The sequence below is a fragment of the Periplaneta americana genome, chromosome 13 (assembly GCF_040183065.1).
Source record: "Periplaneta americana isolate PAMFEO1 chromosome 13, P.americana_PAMFEO1_priV1, whole genome shotgun sequence".
Taxonomy (NCBI): Eukaryota; Metazoa; Arthropoda; class Insecta; order Blattodea; family Blattidae; genus Periplaneta; species Periplaneta americana.
This window is the reverse complement of record NC_091129.1, coordinates 107,281,512-107,302,480: the sequence shown is the minus strand read 5'-3', so window position 1 is coordinate 107,302,480 and position 20,969 is coordinate 107,281,512. Positions and strand designations below refer to the sequence as shown.

Below are 20,969 nucleotides of genomic sequence, written 5' to 3'. Positions count from 1 at the left end.
AAAAGATAGAGCTTCAACTAGGTAGATGAAAATACACTTTGTGGCGAACCTATGTTTTTTAAAATTGTGAAAGATGAATATTTGATAAGTGTTGGAAAACGGTGTAAACATTTTCAGGATAAGGATATATCAGAGGAATCTCCACAAAAAAGAATACCAGTAGTAGTTCAACATTTGTTTGCTATTCCTACAGGCAATGCTTTAGTAGAGCATGTATTCAGTACCATGGAGTGATGAGAGAAATTGTTTAAGTGTGGAAATCTTTGTATCAGGGAAAATCTTAAATTTAGTTGTGCAGAAAGGAAAGAAATTCTTGAAGCTGTGGCATCAAGTTCCAAATAGAAATAAAAAAAGTTAAGCAAGATTATTGTTTCTGAAATTTGTTTATTGCTCATATTAAATAACGCCAGTTTGTATAACGTTCAATAAAAGGAAACTGTTTCCTTAGCACATTCTGTATTTAGTGTATTATATATATTCATCCAAAGTTGCATGTGTAAAATGGTCGGTAACTTTATTTATAAAAGTTGGCAACCCTACTTGCAGGTTCCATTATACAATACCGGTACAATAAACATTTTACATTAGGATAATCTTAATGTAATATAATTTGTGATAAGTTTTAAACACCAAAAATATCAATAAAAATTTATATCCCATTTGATAGGCGAAAGATTGATCACGAAATGCTAACGTGGAAATGTTTAGTGAATAAAATCTTCTTTGTTCAATATATTTTGTATTTCGTGATATAATCAACCAAGTTCCATATTTTAAAGAGATGTGAAATTGAGAATAAAGTGTTTCCTTACAATTGGATTTCTTAGTGTCACAAATGAAGAGGTATTGCTTGATTGTTTGTGATGGATGGAAAGAACAGAGAGTTAGTAAATGTGGCTCCCCCTCTCTGATCCAATTAACTTGCCCCAGCGTATGGCAGAAGCTGAAATCTTGTTAACTTGAAGACAGGATTAAGGTTACTAAAAATTCTCCACGTATACAAGGTTGACCTGCGGTGGTGGGCACACACAAGTGCTGTAGTGTATTGCGAGGTTTCTTTCTGTACTCATGCACATACCGTGTGTATTATTGTCAGAGTTTATTGTGTGTATTTTTTCTGAGTGAATGGTTTTATTTTGAGTAATGCATCAACATAACATGGAACTTTTAAATGGTGAGAAATTATTTCAAATTTATTTTTGTTGTTGTGGCTTACAGTTTACGATACTGGTAGTGGCAAATAAAATACTTTTACCTACTTCACTTCGCTTTACACCATTTCTCATACAGTAATATACACATTTATTTCATCATTGTCCATAAAAATTTTAAAAGATAAAATTAATTATAATTAATGTCATAGAGAATTACAATAAATATTGGAGAACTAAAGCTAATTACAATTCACGTTAGAACTAAAGCTAATTTTGTTTACATTAGAACTATATACTGGTATTTAATTTTATAGTAAATTACAACTAAGGTAGTTTAACAACAGTAATAATAATAATAATAATAATAATAATAATAATAATAATAATAAAATAAGAATGTTGTTAATAATAATGGCGATCTATGTGTCTTCACAAGTACTAGACAAGATTACTACTGCAGTATTATTTAAGATCTGTGACGAGTTACAAACTAACTTACTGTTATGACAAGTGTTGTATTGCATGTTTCCACGTATTCACTTCATTTTTGATATTCTGCTGATATTTATTTTATTTTATCTGTTTTTGATTCATCATATTTCCCGATAATGGTATGTCTATCATGCGATAACTTGAGCTACCTACTTATAATCATAATTTTCCTTGCTTGTGTACAGGTACCGGTACCTAATAAATATTGTGTTCATTGTATGCTTTGTAGTACTTTACTAATTGTTTTGCTTAAAATTCTGAAAGCATTATCTATTATGATTCAGTTTTTCTATAACTTTCTCAACATGTGAGTTCCAGGATAGAGCATAGTTAATCAAAATACCTATAAGGTAGAGATAATACACATTTTATTTTATTATTTTCATTTGAGCAAGGATGGATGTTTTACACAATCATTGGAGGAAGTTCCATAATTTCCCCGTCAGTGTTTATTAGTTAAGTTCTTATAATCAGATCAATAAATTATGACTAAGATAAATCCATGTGTCAAAATGCAATGTGGAGTCCATAACGTGGTCTTTTCCCTCGCAAATAGTTCTGCATTAGTGATGTCGCCTTAATATGAGATATTAAAATACTGATTCTCTTTCCAGATAACTGCAATGATCCTGCACCAGTGCCTGCACCTAGAACTAAGAGAAAAAAGAAATTAGCTTCAGCATTAACTGTAACTCATTTCAATTCAGTATCAGATGAAACTCTGCCAAAGGTAATCCCACCAAGAAGGAAGAACAAATGCAAAACATCTGTTGAACTGGAAATAATTATTAAAGACTGCTGTTGCAAAGATAATAAAAGTGATATTATTGGCATAGTGGCGACTGATGATTCAACATCTGTGACAATAAATGATGAAGCTGTAGACATTATTGAAATTTCACACACAGTAGAAGAGTCTAAGCTAACTACTAATACTCACGATATTATTAAAGGAAATAACATGTATATACAACTTGAAGAACAGGGTCAGGACGACAGTGGGGTCTATCTGCCAGAAGCAATGTCTTCCGGAAACAACCTTGCTGACTTCATGCAGACTGGACATCACATTGATGATGTAATCACTTCCGATGCTCTCAGTTCCAGCATTAGGAACATTACATTGTCCAACTCTGTCATACCACTTTTAGGAGAACTAGAGGAAATTAACATAGATAATTATACAGAAGCGGTAAATACAGAATTATTAAACTCTGGATATTTGTTACAAGAAGAATTTAGTGATTCAAGTAATATTCCACTTGTGACAACATCTTCAACTTCAGTGAATAGTTCAAATGTGTTAATCGATAATATAGAAGAAGCTATTAATGATACTGTAAGCAGAATATATCAGATACTTGATTATAAAGAACCCCAGAAAACATTTTATAAAGAAGATGAAAATTCCTTTTTAGGGTATCCCGTTTATGATTCAGATGATAAGGGTGATGTCTTCCATGAAAGAGATAAAGATATCTCTATTACGGCTTCATCTAATTATAATAATGTAGTTCAGTTCCTGTTCCCTAGAGAACCTCCTCCTGTACATAGAACATTACAGTACATAGAATCCAGCATATCACTACTTATGAACCCTTATCATTTTGATCATATGATTGAAGGTAATGTGGTACCTCCTGATTTGTGCTTTAACAGCCTCAGTTTGCTGTTGAGTGACGATGAACCAAGTAACACATTAATTAGGAGCATTCAGCTCAGAACGCCAGAAACTGATGGCTCAGTTAACAGTGTTTATACTGCATCCATCAATAGTAGTGAGCAGTGTACAACTTTACTAGAAGAAGAATTGGAGGAAATACCTACTACTGGAGAAGACTGGAAAGTACCTACTACTGGAGAAGACTGTTGCTTGTACAGTGCCTTGGGAAACGTTGAGGCTTTCACAAACAGTAATGGTAGAAATCAGCAATTGGCTGCTATAGAAAATGTGAACAAGTTACAAATAGATTGCGAGGAGGAAGAAGAAGATACAAAATATAGTTATAAGACTTATAGTAGAAGTGAAATACATCCTAAGAAAATATCTGAAAGTTTTGATTTGTTTCTTAAACATATGCTAATGGATAGTGAGCAGTATGATCTCAATTATTATCAACGTGATAACACTAAAGGTTCTATTAATTTTAAATGTGCTTTAAACCAAACATTCCATAATGTCGCAGGAACTCAAGTTACCATTCTAACAGATAAGACTAACAAAGGACCTAGTTGTTTAGAGTTAAATGAGGAAGATATCATACATCTCCCTGTTGATAGTATGGCATCACCCAGGTGTATTATTGTAGAATCTGACATAAAGGCTGGTGTAGCGTGTGATAACATAAATAACAAGTGTGGAGAATGCAGCCAGTATGTTCGTGATAGTGAAAATGCTAATATACATAATGAAAATAGTTGTGCAGTGTCAGTTGTTAGTATAAATACCGCTGTTCCTTCCAGTAATGAGAGCTGTCAGTCATCATTTCACACAGATCATCAAGATTTCTCGGACTCAAAACATTCAAGCAACATCACAAGTCCAATTGGAACCTCAGAAGATATCTCTAAGAGTTTTGTTAATTCAGTTGATCACAGTTCCGAAAATTATAATTTAATAAATAGTGGAAATTTAATTGAAACAGTTAATGAAGATTCATTTATAACAACAAATAAACGTGATAAATTGCCTTCTGAAAGTATGGATACTATTAATAAATTGAGTGATATTTTTCAGCAACAAAACGTAATTAATCCTCAAGTCCCAGTTGTAGTGAAAGTTCAAGGAAAATCTCTGACAAAAAACGGAATTAATGATGACTGTTTGGATGTCTTCAGGATAGAAATGGAAAACAATTCAGGTAAGTTATTAGATAATCAATTAGTTATGGAATACTAAGACTTCGAAATACTAAAAAGTCCTTCATTATTCTTTCACTAATGACATCGTAACAATTCTGGTTATGGTTAAGAGCGTAGTAGAAATTGGAAAGTAGGCCTACATGAAAGTTGGTAAAACATCTACTTGGACAACCTCGCCAGGCCTGATATGCCAGACATTAATGACATAACCCAGTGGTAGTACCGGTACCATCATTTTGCACCACGCAGGAAGGCAAACGCTATACCCTGAATTTTGTAGGCGTGCAAAAGGAGATCCAACTTCAAAATTAGCAGAACAGTTGTTCTTGAAATTTGCAAGTGCTGACTTGCTCTCCCTGTTAAGTTTTTAGGGCTCCTTGTTACAGCAGCATTGAATGCCTTAATGTTCTCAGAGGGGAGAGAATTCTAAGCTAGTGTGGGCACTTTGATTCCAATATATTGTACTTCAGTAGCGGCCCACGGTTACAAAGGTTGGCAGTTCTGCATGAAAAATAGTGTATTTAACAAACTCATGCTGTTCATTGCATCTAAATCGTATAGCGCATGTAATTACAGCCCCTCCTCGAAGTTGACTGTGCACCCGAAATTGTACTCCAACAATCCGTGTGCCTTACCCATGCCATAGGCTACACCACTCCCACCCGATACAACTAGTCATGTAGTGGAGATATGCCTCACATGTTGATAACATGAATGAGCAACTGTCAGGAACTTTCTATCATTCGAACACTTTTAACTCTACCGAATTTCGTCACGTCAACTTTTCTAGCCTACACCCGTTCTGGCAGACGGAATTAGGCCTATAAGACATTATCACGTCAGAGAGCTGAGAGTTCCTACATATTTGCAATAAAGTATCGTAACTTGAATAGTTTGTGAACATGTTTGTTGCATTATTAAATTGAATTCTTTGGCATAACAGCGCAAGAAATCAACTGTGGGACACAATACAAATTCTCCGTGTTTCGCACTCATTACGTTAGCCCCGCCATTAACCAGCATAATTAATTTATGTGGTTCAATTGTGACTGAATTTCCGTTAAGCCTATATTCTATTAAGATAGTTTGCACCAAACTTTCAGCGTCATGTTTTGGTGGCAATGAAGATGAATTTCCAATCATTTTATTGCTATCCAGCAATTAATTTTGAATTGTTTTCGTAGTTCCTTTGAATTGTGACGAGCCCTATAAATGATCTTTGAAAGTTTAATCTAAATGTGGAGTAAAATCAGTCAAACCCCGAAATATATCGCGGTTTGTTGAATCTTCTGATTCGGCAAGTCCTTGCATTGCTAATTCAAATGCAGCACAGAATTTCACACAGTTAATTAATTTAGATAGACGATATCTGTTTTTATAAAAAATTTCATCTTGTTTCTGAATGTTAATCCAATACGCAGAATCAAGCTGTGTTAGAATATTTTAATATCTGTGGCAGTGACAAATCTGTTCTACTTGAAATGAGTTTTCGAATTTTCATACTTTTCTATTTTTTTAATTCAAATTAACTAAATCCTTCACTCCGGTCTTTGACTATGTATTGTCTCCTCTAAACAGAAGACACAGGTGGGGGAGAAAGCGTTTTCATGAGCGCAGCAAAAAACCAATCGTTTCCATTACACATTTTTGTATTAAAATGACTAGTAGGCTACACGATTTCCTCGACTTTTTTCAGAAATTTCAATATTTAAATTTGGTGTAGGACGTCCTAATTTCTTAAGTTAACGTGTAATTTCTCTTTTAATTTCGAAAAGGGTTGGTTGATTAGGCTTTCATTTCATTCAATTTTAATATAAAATATTTCCTTATACACACTGATGAATCACATCACACCACTCACAGTACTATATAACACACTGGAACTGTAATCATATACAGTAAGTCCAGAAGCCTATGTGTTCTCCTAACGCAGAGATGAGGGCGTTGGCGGTTCTTTTGTATATCCGGAGAGAACTGCTTCGGTTGCAGTTCTAATGCAGTCTTATAGGACGGTGAAGAAAACCAGTTTTCTGCAGCCGACTACCCTATGTTGAGCTCCAGGACTGCCAATCACAGATCCGAAAAGTACACTACAGATAACATTCTCGAGCAGTTCAAGGCTCCTACAGACAGTAAAATCTCGAATCGAAGGAGAATGAATTGGAAAAATAAATGAAACAATGAACTAGATTACATCACATTTTTATTTTACATGTTCATGTAAATGGCGGTTCTGCAGCTCTACAGTTCTTATTTTAGAGCTGCTCCTGCTGTACTTCCTTCTTCTTCAGGTCTCTTATGCATATTCAGAATGGTGTTTCTGTGTTATAGGAAGCTTTAAAAACGCCTCTGAACTAAAGTAACACTCAGACAGCCTTTATCTATCATTGTTGTTTGTTAACCAGTTTCTATAAATAGTTCGTTCGTTATTTTCAGATGTTTCAGAGTCATGTAATACCTAAATTAAATGTGTCATCATTTCATTGCCCATTCTGTTTATCCCTATATTCTAGTTTAAGCTATGGGTCTGTTATGGCGATCATCACCGAGTGAACAACACCGCTCTATTAGCTCTACATGTAAATAAATGGAGCTGGTTTCTTTACAACATTCTGCACGGGTTGCAGCGATCTGCACTGACATTCATTGCTCGGGATTGACTTTGCTTCTAATTGACAGCGATCATCGTTGCTCATTTAGAAAAACGAATGACGAAATCACAATATGGCTGCAAAACATCGTGTATTTAGCAATTTCTCGCAAATAAATGATGAAACTTTTATTAACCATGTTTCCAATCATCCTGCCCTGTAGGATATGAGGTACAAAAAATTGAGATACTCATAAAAGGAAATGTTGTGGAAAGAAGTTGGTGAAATTGTAGACAAGATTAGTAAAGTATGTGTATTTCAACATGGGTTAATTCTATATATATATATATATATATATATATATATATTCTAGTACATTACTTACTTACTTACAAATGGCTTTTAAGGAACCCGAAGGTTCATTGCCGCCCTCACATAAGCCTGCCATCGGTCCCTATCCTGTGCAAGATTAATCCAGTCTCTATCATCATATCCCACCTTTCTCAAATCCATTTTAATATTATCCTCCCATCTACGTCTCGGCCTCCCTAAAGGTCTTTTTCCCTCCGGTCTCCCAACTAACACTCTATATGCATTTCTAGATTCGCCCATACGTGCTACATGCCCTGCCCATCTCAAACGTCTGGATTTAATGTTCCTAATTATGTCAGGTGAAGAATACAATGCGTGCAGTTCTGTGTTGTGTAACTTTCTCCATTCTCCTGTACTTCCAGTACATTAGAGAAAGAATAATTAAAATATTATCTGTTTTTAAAGACAGTGTTTATATAAAAACTGAATTTAGTGTTGTTAGAGCAGGAATGTATATATTTGTGTCAAAGGAATGTCCTTCCCAGAATTTCAACCTTTAATAACGGCGATTAATGCAACCAATTACTTGAGATCATTTTAAAATCCTAATGAAGTGTGTGTGTTTTGGATAGGGACTGATGGTGGGCTTATGTGAGGGCGGCAATGAACCTCTGGGTTCAAAGTCATGAGTGAGTAAATAATGAAGTGTATTTTAGAATTAGTTTTAAGTTGAATAGCTTGGACAAAAGCTTGAATATTGTAACCACTATAATTTAGAACGAACAATGTAATTAGTTTTAAGATAGCTCGCTTGAGTCATCCTGGGTAACGTAGTTGGTATAGTGCTGCCTTTTGTGCTCAAGGTTGTGGGTTCGATCCCGGCCCAGGTGGATGGCATTTAAGTGTTTTTCAAGGCGACAGGCTCATGTCAGTAGATTTACTGGCATGTAAAAGAACTCCTGAGGGACAAAATTCCAGCACACCAGTGACGCTGATATAATGTCTGTAGTTGTGAGCGTCGTTAAATAAACCATCATTTTTAAATTTAGCTCGCTTGGAAAATAATTTAAATATACAGTACGTCTCTGTTTAAAGTGGGATAAATATAACAATGTATCTCACTGATACCATTTAGCTCTTCTTTCTTCACTAGAAAAATAAGCCTTAAACTTGTCTCCAACCTCCAACGCTAAATGATTCAGCAGAATTATTGCCTCCGAATTTAGTTAGTGCTATCTATTTTTCTGATGGCATGATACTTTCGATAGAAAAGACGACGATGTTCGCTGTAAAGGAAACAGCTCAGCTGACGTTTGCTTGGCGATGATTGCCATAGCGGGACCATAGCTTTAGAGTAATAGTCTACCAAATTTGTGGATGAAATTATATTTTCAATAACTGAGGATATAATATAATTAACCGAAAACCGCTAAGATTGCTGAGTGGTTGCAGGGGAGAAAGACGGGGAGAGGGAAAATTTAACTATAATTTTTGTGTGTTTATTCTGTACTCTTTGTTTCAGAATCTAATAAATGTGATAGTGAAAATAACAATAATGTTGAAAACATATCTTCTGAAAATAAAATATGGCTAGCACCTAGTGAAGAAGAGGAAATGGAAAATAATAACTACATGAAAGCAGATCCTTCCAAAGAGTATAATATTATTTTGGAAAAGATGTGGGGTACTCTTGGAATACAAATAGAGGTTCGTATTGGCCACTGAAATAAATATCATAGCGTAGTACACCATGCTAGAATATGAATATGAGACATAAATATATATTCTAAGCCAGATTTACCAATTAAAAATATAAACTAATAAATGCATACAGTCTTGATTCAGTTCATTGTAGTGTTTTGCTACATTTACAATGATTTAAATTTCATTTTAACGAGTTGCATAATGATTGTTTTAAATATTAGAAGTGTATTTTGTAATTAATATTTTTACCACCTGATACCTGGTGCTTTTCCATTCCTTTTTATAAGTTAGAATGAACATTATTTCCAAATATATTAAAGCAAACGACAGAAGAAAAAAGTATTAAAACACAGACTGTAAATGTTCAGTATTTGATTTATATTTTATGAATAGATCAATTAATAAAATTTTAAATATAAACATGAAGGACATGTATAACTTTTGTGTAGCACTGCATAGAACTTGAAACATTTTTCTATTTGCCGAAGATTGTTGCATCTACTAGATTTGATATGACAATAATTCTTTATCTAAAAGCTTTTACTATATTAATTTGGACAGTGGAAGTAAGATTCAGGTAGTTAAAGTAGTTCTTAAAAAGTGTGGTCAAAGTTCTCATGGTTTATGGAAGCATTCTGTGACTACTCATTTTTGTATGTTTTTGTAGCAAATTTTTGCTGCAGTTAATGCTGTAGTTCTGTATGCAAAGCAATGGCGCCTCTGCAGTGATCATCCTAATTTACAGTTTAGGCCTATAGTTAAAGAGGTAGAATTTAGCAACCTAAAATGAAAAATATAGCGCTTTAAAAATTAAATTTAGTATTTTATAGCACATTTAGCATTTTGTAGCGTTTTTGAGATGAAACTTTTTTTATGGAAAGTTTGTTGGTAGAAATTCCAAGACATCAATGTGTTAACCTGTGCATTTTCAAGATTTTCCAGTTAAAAATCTTGAAAATAATAAATAAATAAATGAACATATAACATTTTATTACAGTGAAATTATGAACATTAAGAAATATGCCAAAAGATATGGTGTGTTTTATCCCTGACCCATCTTCTTACTCAATCACACTCACCCACCACCACATACAACTTGTTTGTGAGTGAACACTAGAACTAAGAAGATCGCATAGGCAGCCAATATTCTACCACCAGCACCAGACAGATTAGTTCAAAACTCGAGATAATGATACAAGTAACCAATACTCTACGACCAGCACCAGACAGATTAGTTCTAAACTCGAGATAATGATACAAGTAACCAATACTCTACGACCAGCACCAGACAGATTAGTTCTAAACTCGAGATAATGATACAAGTAACCAATACTCTACGACCAGCACCAGACAGATTAGTTCTAAACTCGAGATAATGATACAAGTAACAATAAAAAGGATATCAAATAGGTTACATTCCTCTGCTATTCATACTGTAAAAGCTAACATGGACAGAGACAAAACTATTAAAAAAATTGTAAGAACTTGTATGTGGCAGGGCCTTTAGGTACATTCTGTTTTTTATATAATAACATAAAAATGTCTTTTAAAATGTAATTTCGCTCTTGTTTCGCAGAAACACACATGTCGCATTTTGTACCCAATTTCGCATTTTGTCGAGGATTAAAAACTGCAATAATATTCTTAACATGCTTTTAAATATAACCTTACTTTATTTTGACAGCATTTGGGCACATTTCGCCCTAATCGTCATTACGAAAGTCTACCATCTGTACCTATAGTTTATCGCAATGGTTGAAGTACTCTCTTGTAGTTCAGCTTTCAACTTGGGAATCTTCAAACATTACATTTAAGTAGAGATGCATCAGGAAACTGTGTTAACTTATGGATTATTTTGTACACCAGTCTCTCTTGATGCAAATTCAAGGTATTTGCTGTTTCCACAGTGTGCGCATTTCATTCAAGTGATGACTGCAGTATTCTTGTAAGTGTGCTCGTTCTGAACTCCATATGCTGATCTTTGCCTTCATTCAGCTGTTAGATTATGTTCCCCAGTGTGAAGAGGGAACTTTTGATGGAGCTGCTCTCATTCAGGCGAACTCCTTTAGCTTCACTCTGGTGAAGTTACTCAAACCCAGCCAATTCCATGAGACTGAAGTTAGACACTTGCACAGCATCGAAATCCCATCACAATAATGACAGAATAAATCTAGTATGTAACGAGAACTGCGTTTATTCATGGCATATTTTTTCTCCTCTCTCCATCAGGTACATAATCTTAGCAGAAGTATTAGCAAATTCATCTTTTAAACCAGATATCATAACATTTCCTTTCTCGGGTTCACAAAGCTTCGAACCAGCCTTCCCATTTTGCAATAGCTCAGAAATCGTTTCATTTCAGTGTAAGATACACAGAACATCCACGGAAATCTGCAGTGGCCACTTTGATTCCTGATGGGACACAATTGTCTGGCGAAACAATATTGTAACATCTTCTGTAGAGAGTTCCAATAATTTACCAAAGAAAGGGTTTTATTATAAACATACAGTATTCAAGAAGTACTGGTACAGATTATTTCAAATTACAAAAAATCTGTCTAAGAATGATCTTCATGAATACCATATTATGCTCCTAAGAACAAAGAAATTAAGTTTACTTCCTCGCATTAGATTCTGGGAAAATTTGGTCTATTTTTATGACCAGACATTTGAAAGTTTTGGGTTGATGTGTCTGTTGAAACATCAGAAAAATTTCACAGAAAATATCACGCGACAAGAATTACCAGAAAATGTTTCTTTCATTCTGGTAAAGAATTTCTTAACATACACATGTTTTGACTGCCTTCTTGAAGTCAAAGGCCATGATATAAAATTGTCAGGAACCTATAAAACACGTGCCTCTAAAAATGTCAACACTTATATGGGCAATGATTGAGACATGCACTAATTTCAAATTTTCTCCTCTTGTTCACTGTGTTCAACACATGGAAGAAACTTCCCCATGTAGCTGCAATTACATCCGTTATTCTCTCTCACAGATCGTCAACATTTCGTGGCTTTGTTGCATATATAGCATATCTCACAGCCAGAAATTGCAGGGAGTTAGATCTGGTGAACGTGCTGGCCATTGTATTGGTCCTCCTCTACCAATAAATCTTCGTTGCATATGATATGGCCTCATTCCAAGGTCCTTTCTCAAGATTTTCCATATAGTTGACTAGGAGAAACCAGATTCTGCACTGTATCGTCTTGTTCATTTGTTTAGACTACATAAGAAAGCATCTTGTAAAGCAATTATATTTTTAAAGATCCGCCTGTATGTGGTCAACAACTATTCACTTTGTAATTGTCAGCAACTGGGCCAGTTTGGATAAACTTATCGTAAATGCGGTAAATAGTTAATATAGATTTTGGATCACTATTGAAGTTGACTTCATATATTTTGCAACCATTGTGGGGGACTGAAACACCTCCATCTATGCTGCAGTCTTTCATCTTTGCTCCAAACTGAATATTGTAGCCATTTTTACAATAGTGATGAAAACAAATTCATTGTAGCAATGGAAATACCATGGCCTACCTTATTTTGAAGAACTGAAAACATGTTGCCCCCAAGGTCCTGTGTATAATCACATAAACGTAAACTGAATCACTACCCATATAAATGTTAACATTTTTTAGAGGCATTGTGTGTAACAATATTTGGAAGGGGGGGGGGGGTGCAAAACGAAAGAACAATTTCGATCAGTGAAGTCATGGATGAAAGACGTTACAACTTAATTTGTTACTCTTGCTTAAAATCCGTAGTTTGTTATTCCAGCTTTAATGTTTAATCCAGACTTACACAAAACGAATTCCTCTACATAATTTGTATCCTGAAATTATTTTAATATGCAAGACAAATAATTGAAAGATCATTGTGAATGTGGCTGTAAACATCTTAATCATGAATATACAATGATTCTGTAAACTTATGCACATTATTATATTCGATTTACCAGCAGATATTAGATATTTTCTTTTTGTGATGCAATTGATTTCAGATCTCACAGAATGCTCCCAACAGACATTAAAATAACTGATCATGCCTGTCGAAAAATATTACATGCCCATAATTAAAATCTCACTCAAATAATTTTCATCAGGAAAATGGGGAAATGGAAATATTTTATAAAATTATTATGCTTTGGACTCTTAGTTCTTAAAAAAACTTAAGTGAAAAATGTATTGGACAACCTTGTAACAGATAATGTTGGAATCCATTTTTATTATTTCACTTTGAAATTGTGTATCAGAATATCTTCATAAATTGTATACCTTTGTACTGCTTTGTATTAGTAAGAGAAACTACTGTATCATTTCTTTTTCCATATTTAATACATTTTATATATCTGCTTGCAGTTTTAGTAATTTAGTGAGTTAATTTTAAGTTAATATCGATATGTTAAATTGTCTTTAAAATAAAGAAGTATATAAACTGTTATGTATTTGAGTTTAATTAGTTGTATTAAATATTTGATTGATACATTATGACTTTTATTAAAATACACACCAGAGAACATTTTTCCATCCTGTCCGTCAGTGTAACTTACTACCTTCCCAGCCTACCGCAATATTTCATATTCCTGCCTAACTTATCACAACAGTTTATTCCATTTCAAATATGATTAACAGAATTGGCAGATGTCTTTCATGTGATATATGATTCATTATAACAGAACGTGTGAATCCAGTAGGTAAAGATCAAAGGAATACAAATAAAACTGGCTTCGTATTAAGGGTGGTTTAATTTGAATATTGTTTTATTAACTAGATTGAACTGTCATTGTTTCCATACTGGCAAAAGATTTTTCTCTGTGTAACTAAAATTTCTTGTTGTGCATCAAGTTTCAGACATTTTTTATAATTAAAAATTGAAGAAAATATTTTACTTATATGAAATATAATTCAAATTCTAAGACAATGTGTAGATGTACTTGAGTATGCAATAGTGTTCTTTGTAATGCTTTTCTTGGCTTTTGGATACTTAGAGTGCTTGCAAAGTTGTTCTGATTCTCCCACTCCTTCTTATTTCATATTAAATGTTTGCAAACACAAGTATTCTTATTGAATTTTTCTCACTGCCTACTATATGTAAAGTTTATTACAAAACAACTTCCTGAATTTACAGATTGCCAAAATGACAAGTTAAAAACCATATACAATATTAATGGTAATAAAAGAATAATAATTTAAAGTTGATATAAAATGATATTTTAGAAAATACAATGAAAGTAATAATAAATTGCAATTCAAATAAAATTCAGTTTCCTCCTATATGTACAAATGAATTTTTAATATATGCAAGGACCCCTTATTACATGAGACTACAATAAATATGAATTATAAATAAATATATTCATAATTTGAAACAAGTTTAAGTAATGTGATAACAGAAAAATATGATAAAATGTTTTTATAATTTAACTCTTAAGGACTAACCATTTTATAAACTATAATTATCTTTTTCTTAATTATTTCTTAAGATTTTATAACTTTTTTTTTTTTTTTGGAGGGAATGAAGTTATTCAAAATATTGGTTATTATATAGGCCTACAGTATCTCCTGTAATCAATATATCTGTCATCGATTTGCATAAGAGGTAATGTCCAGAATAACAAAGTGTTAGAAAATCGCAAAACTATAACTAAGTTAAATTAAAGTGAACATACAGTAATTATATTTTTTTCTAATTACATCACTATGGATACATATTCAGAATCCATGAGCATTTTAATTTTTTAAGTCTGTTATGGTTTTTCTGCATTTACCAACACTTTGTTATTTTGGACTCGTCCCCTTTTGCAAATCGAAGACATATGTTGTTGGCTAGTCAACTGCCCGAAGACAAGTTTGGATCTCATAAGTGACACCAATAAGGCATCACTCATGAGGAAACTAAGCCAGGAGATAATGGTGTAGGGTGGCCAGTTCTCTTTCTCTTCCATTGTATACATCACTGACTATTATCTGTGCATTTCGAACTGGCAGCTCAAGGTCAAGCAATGGGTTACATTTGCCACGTGTGCTTACCCCAATCCTGGATCATTTTTCTGAATTAAGGTCAGCTGGGACAGCCGGAATTACCAGTGCTTCAGTTCACAGTTTTCAGTTCAGTGACTCGTGCGTGATTCGTACTTTTATACGTTTGTACATGACCTTAATCCGCCAGTTCGAAATGCACAGATAATAGTAACATATTACACTAATCAGACTGCAGATGTAGGTATACAAACAATAATTGTTCTTTCTGTGACACGTATTGTCAACTGAGATGTACTGCCTGATAATAGATGTACCAAGAAGATAATTATTTATCAAATTAGATCATAATGTTTCACCTAATCTTCAAAGGTTGTGAATATATTTACACTCGTGTGTGCATGCGCGTGCACACACACACACAAACACGCGCGCGTGCACACACACACACACATACACACGTTCTCCCGAAGTTAAATAAAAAAGTGGATATCAAAATTTAGATAAGGTATGGTATACAAAATTATTTTGTTAACATTTGTTACGATCATTCTCGCAATGCACAAAACATAATTAATTACTTAATCAATTAATTTATCGAGTTAAATTAACCATATTAACAACATGTTTAAAATGTTACAAGAGATATATACAGAGAGAGACCTACTATTACATTTGAGACTGCTGATAAACAACCCAAGGAGGTTAGTACAAAGAAGAGACAAATCTACGTACCAAGAGTAGAATATTTCAAATATAAATGTAAAATTTATTAAACAATACAAGCAGTTGGCCTCATGATTGGCGTAAGAGGTACTATTCCAAAATTATTTGTTAATTTCGAAAAACAATTTGGCCTCAAAACTTGTCTGATTAAAGAAATAGGTCTCTTGACATTGAAAGGTTCCCTTAACATCTTACGAAATCATTTTTTATATTCAAATACAATCAGTATATACTGATACTACATCATTGTTAATAATATGTCATTTAATTATAGAAAAGTTACCCTAACATCTTAGGAAATCATCTACATTCAAATATAATCAAAATAAACTGATACATGATTGTTAATAATAGGCTAATATTATTAAATTTATTTAAGTACGTTTATCCATGTCAACTGTTATTATTCATCTATAATTTGTAAGTATATTATTTGTTATCGCATGTCATAAAGACAGAGGGAGGTGCACCTTAGGGAATAGAAATAAAAAATAAATAATTCCTTGCTGTGAAGGCATAACAATATTTTAAAAGATAAATATTTTTTTAAGATGAAATAAATAGAAACAGTGGCATGTAAAAAGAAATTATTTCTATTTTCTTAATCTTTTTTTAATGCTATACGTGCTCCAGAAATGTATATTGAAGTTGTATAAAGATAAAATAAATACCTTACTTAAATACAGAACAAGCTACTGGTAACTGTCTTTATTAATTTTATAATTAATAAATATCGTAAAATATTCTCTAAGTTTAAATTTTATATTTCCTCCTCGACGAAAGAAAGAAAGAAACAAATGACAGAGAAGGTTTATCATATAGACATCACATCGTAGTTTCCTAAACAGTGATAAAAAGGATTGCATGCATGTGATTACACTAGATTGTATTTCTACTAGGAGTGCTCTGGTTTTGAGTGGAGTTCACCCTGGATCCGGATTAGCAATCTTCTTCCGGGAGGGCCAGCACATCTGTGTGGCTGCATGCAAAAAGGTAGGGAATTTTCTGCTATTAACTTACAGATTCTAAGTTGGGTGTTAGATTGGTTTATTGGTATTAAAATAATAATACATAATAATGATTTATTCCCATGTTTTATGGCCACAAACAGATAAATTACTCCAGCTGCACTATTCAGACAATACTGATTTAGAACTCATGCTTGAATTAACTACAGCTATTAAGAACCTAAAAGCCACAATGCCTCTGGAGAAGATCCTCATGTATTAGAGTTTTTGTCGTAAGGGGGTGTTGATGAGAATTCGCCATCATAATGCCGTACCGTACATCTATTGATTACTGAAGGTCTACAGAAACAACATTAGAATAGGATAGAATAGAATAGAATGTTTTCGCTGGCAGAGTTAAGGCCATAAGGCCTTCTATTTCACTCAACCGGCCTTAATCAATACAATAGGGACATACATATTTAAATTATGACTATTTACAATATACTAAAGATTATCCAGCAATATTCTTCAGTTATTTTAACGACTAGTACATGTTTATTTAATTTGAGATAAAGCATATACGAAAAAGTAATACATTTATGAGCTAATGTAAATCAATTCAGTCTATATGCAGTATTGAAAGAATTGTAATTAAATTGAGATAGCTAGTAGTTAAATGATGAGAATTAATTTAATATTAGTTTACTAGGATTATGTTGTAGGGAGCAAAATATAAATTTAATGTAATGAGATTTTGCCATTAGAGGTTTCGTATTCTATTTAAAGAAATTAATGGTACCGTAATAATAAGATGGACAGATGTTAGTTTCATTATAAATAACAAATATTAATTAGTAATTAATCTGTTAAGCAAGAATTTATGTAATTTTGGCTTAAATGAAGTTAACATCCAACAGCCCCTTACATCATTTGGAAGCGAATTCCAATTTCTAGCAACTGAGACTGTATAGGATGAAGAATATAAAGATGTCTTGTGGTGAGGTATAATGACAAAATTGTTTTGATAAGGCCTGATACTTAGCTGATGATATGTGGATAAATTTTGAAAACGAAAAGCCAAGTAGATTGAGGTAATGGTGCTCAGAATTTGAAATAAGAGAATGCAGGGCTCCTCGATTGCTTAGCCTTAACCAAGACAGGGTTTGGAAAGATGGGAAACATAATCATACTTACAAATATTGCAAATGTAACGGATGTACACATTAACATTAACATTTGGGAGTATGTGAAGAAGTTGGTTGTCTTTCCCAAGATGGTTCGAAAAGACGGACTGACATCGTTGTTATTGACTGTAAAAAAGACACTGATATGGTGATTAACCCAATTGTTCAATTTGAAGAGAATGAAGAACAGTCACTATTAGTAAGTGAAAAGAAAAGGTCTTTATATCAACCGTGTTATAACGATCTTGAGATTAAGTACCATTACATCTTCAAGTGGGTTATGAGATTATTTGGAGCCAGAGGAACAATTCCCAAGGAGACACTTCAATTCCTGACCAAAATTAAAATACCTTTTGCTATTATCCAGGCCAAAACAGACTCCATATTGAAGAATTCACTCGGAATTGTTAGACAGCATTTGAAGACATTATTTCAAAAACAGCCCTTGTCAAAAATGTCGATTTTTCAGGAGAACAAAAAAACAACCCCCAGCCCATGTAAATTATAACATCGAAATAAAAAAGGTAGACTCTTTCTTCACGATATAAGAATCAGATATATGATAAACACATATAAGTTTTTACATATTAGAGACCTATAATTAATTATTGAATGTGGGAGCGTGTGTCATGGGCTATTTTTGTAATAAAATAATACAAATGAAGATCGTAATAATATTAATTTAATATTTAATATTGTATTGTAATATCAGTAAATTGTCAGGAAATCACAACACTTATTAATAACTTTTTTCTCCACTGCTGTTATTGGACCCTTCAATATCAACAACATGTGTATTGGTAGTTTTCGTTTCTGAAACAGGTTGGAGACTTTCAAAGAACCGGAGACTTTCTGGAGATAATAGTCCATACAGTTTTTTCAGGTCCTCTAATTTTTATTGCTTGATCTTCAAGGGTTCATTGTAAAGAGTGGCAAACGTTAGTTCTTGAAGTATTGATACCCTTGGAACCGCCTTGGGGCGATTAGTATGTTTATCTCTGGAGTTAGTAGGAAATTTCTGATAGTTCAGCAATTATGCCTGTACAGTAGGAAGACGCTCTCTTGTTATCTCATGCAAACTCATAAACGCATTGCGACAAACAGGCACATCTTTGGATATACCATCTGAACTTATTCTCACCTTATAATGCAAGGTGCTACATATTTCCCTACGTGATTAGTATCTTATTTTCCCTCTACATTAATTTTCTTAATAAACTCTTCCTTTCTGCCATTTCGTTTTCTTTTCTGAAAATTTAATCCACTTCCATCATTACTAGCCATGATGTACAGCAGTGGCAAAAAAAAAATCGGACCGACCCTTGTAGCTCATTTCAGACCCCTGTTCATTCCAGAGCACGATAGACTGGTAACTAAGACTTTCGTGGTTCGAATCCTGCCTGGGAAGGAAACTTTTTTTGTTCCTTATTTCGATTGCAGTGGTATTTTACTACTTAATTAACTTATTATTCCCAAAACATGAATTTTACTAGCAATCGAAAAGTATTGGAAATAAATTTGAATAAGGAACAAAAAAAAGTTTCCTTTCCAGGCAGAATTCGAACCACGAAAGCCTTAGTTACCAATCTACCGTTTTCTGGAGTGAACAAGGCTATGAAATCAGTTACAAGGGTCGGTCCGGTTTTTTTTTTGCCAATACTGTACAAGAGACTAAAATGGAATGCTCAATGACTTCATTGTTGCAATATGAAACATTTCAATATTTATTCAGTTTAACACAATGCTGCCAATAATTATTATATAATGCATAATGTACCTAATCAATTCAGTGCTGAAAACATTTAACAAAAGAACAACCCATGTCAGCTGACAAGGGCAATTTTTGTACGAAAGCAGAATGACATGGGCTGTTTTTGTAGAATCGGTGTTTTTTCTTATGACTACTGCACCTGACACAGATCGTTTTTGGCTTTTAAACACATTTCAGATTGTGGCAAAAATGCGCCTTCACGTGATGGTGCTCTTAACTCATTTTCGTTAAAAATTGACAAGGGCTGTTTTTGTAATAATGTCTTCATTTGTAGTCTTTCACTTAAATTTTGTGTCAAGTTTAAATAATGAATTAAAAGGCAGAGAGCGCCCACTTACTGCCAATATAGTATAGTATTTAAAATTAATAAAATTATCTTATTGATATTACATATTGTTCGATATGAATTGATTAGGAGGCTGATCATATTGATTTTCTAATTGGGGCGGCTATCTAAGTGGATTCTCTCTCTCAAGAATAATTTAAATATTGATTTACCAAAAAGCAGACATTTGCTGGTTACAACCTTGTTTTGACCAATCATTCAGTTATACCATTCAAAACAATGAAGATGATCTACAGAGGTCTTTATATTATACCAGTATAAACAACATGAACATTATAATTTTAAAATCTCAACATAAAAGATCATCTCGTAACATAATTTGATTGGTTTTCTCTTGAAGTTCACTCCAACTTACTCTTTTATGATCACTGAATCATTTTGAGTTTCAAAGAACGAAGTAGAGCTTAACTTTCCTACTAGTGTAGTAACCACATTAGTATTAATGATGAATGCTGTATACTGATTGAAACTTGAATGGTGGCGGGGAAGTGTGGAAGAAAAAATCGTGATTTTTGCGCTATTAGGAAGTTGACAACTTTGACAAATTCGCGTTATTGTTCGATTTCGCGATATTTCGTAAAAAAGTACTTAATTTCGGTTTATTAATGTAGGCCTACATAATGCCTAGAAACAGAACACAAAACGCTCTACAAAAGCAAATCAATACACAAATAAATACAACCTCACAATTCACATGCAATAGCTGCAACAACTTCTACATCGGACAGACAGGCAGATCATTTCAAACACATTACAAAGAACACATCACAGCCATAACCAAATTACGCAACACTTCCACATATGCAGAACACATCACAAACTTCAACCACACCTACAGCAACATAGACACAGACATGGAAATTCTACCGAAAAACCAGAAACTAAACACACTAGA

General features: G+C 33.3%; 1 protein-coding gene across 3 annotated transcripts in view; it reads left to right on the top strand.

Annotated features, from left to right (window-relative positions):
• Positions 1-20,969, top strand: part of LOC138712207 (tyrosine-protein phosphatase non-receptor type 13-like) — a 1,532,948-nt gene that overhangs the window by 967,934 nt on the left and 544,045 nt on the right. For 2 of the 3 annotated variants that reach the window (XM_069843724.1, XM_069843725.1), the window contains 2 exons: positions 2,261-4,507; positions 8,934-9,118. Coding sequence is in view for 1 of the 3 variants with exons in the window: in XM_069843726.1 (XP_069699827.1) it covers positions 2,261-4,507; positions 8,934-9,118; positions 16,723-16,816 (2,526 nt within the window). In the remaining 2 variants the exon portion in view is untranslated. Of the gene's footprint in view, positions 1-2,260; positions 4,508-8,933; positions 9,119-16,722; positions 16,817-20,969 lie in introns of those variants that run through there. The other variant, XM_069843726.1, reaches the window with a different exon arrangement.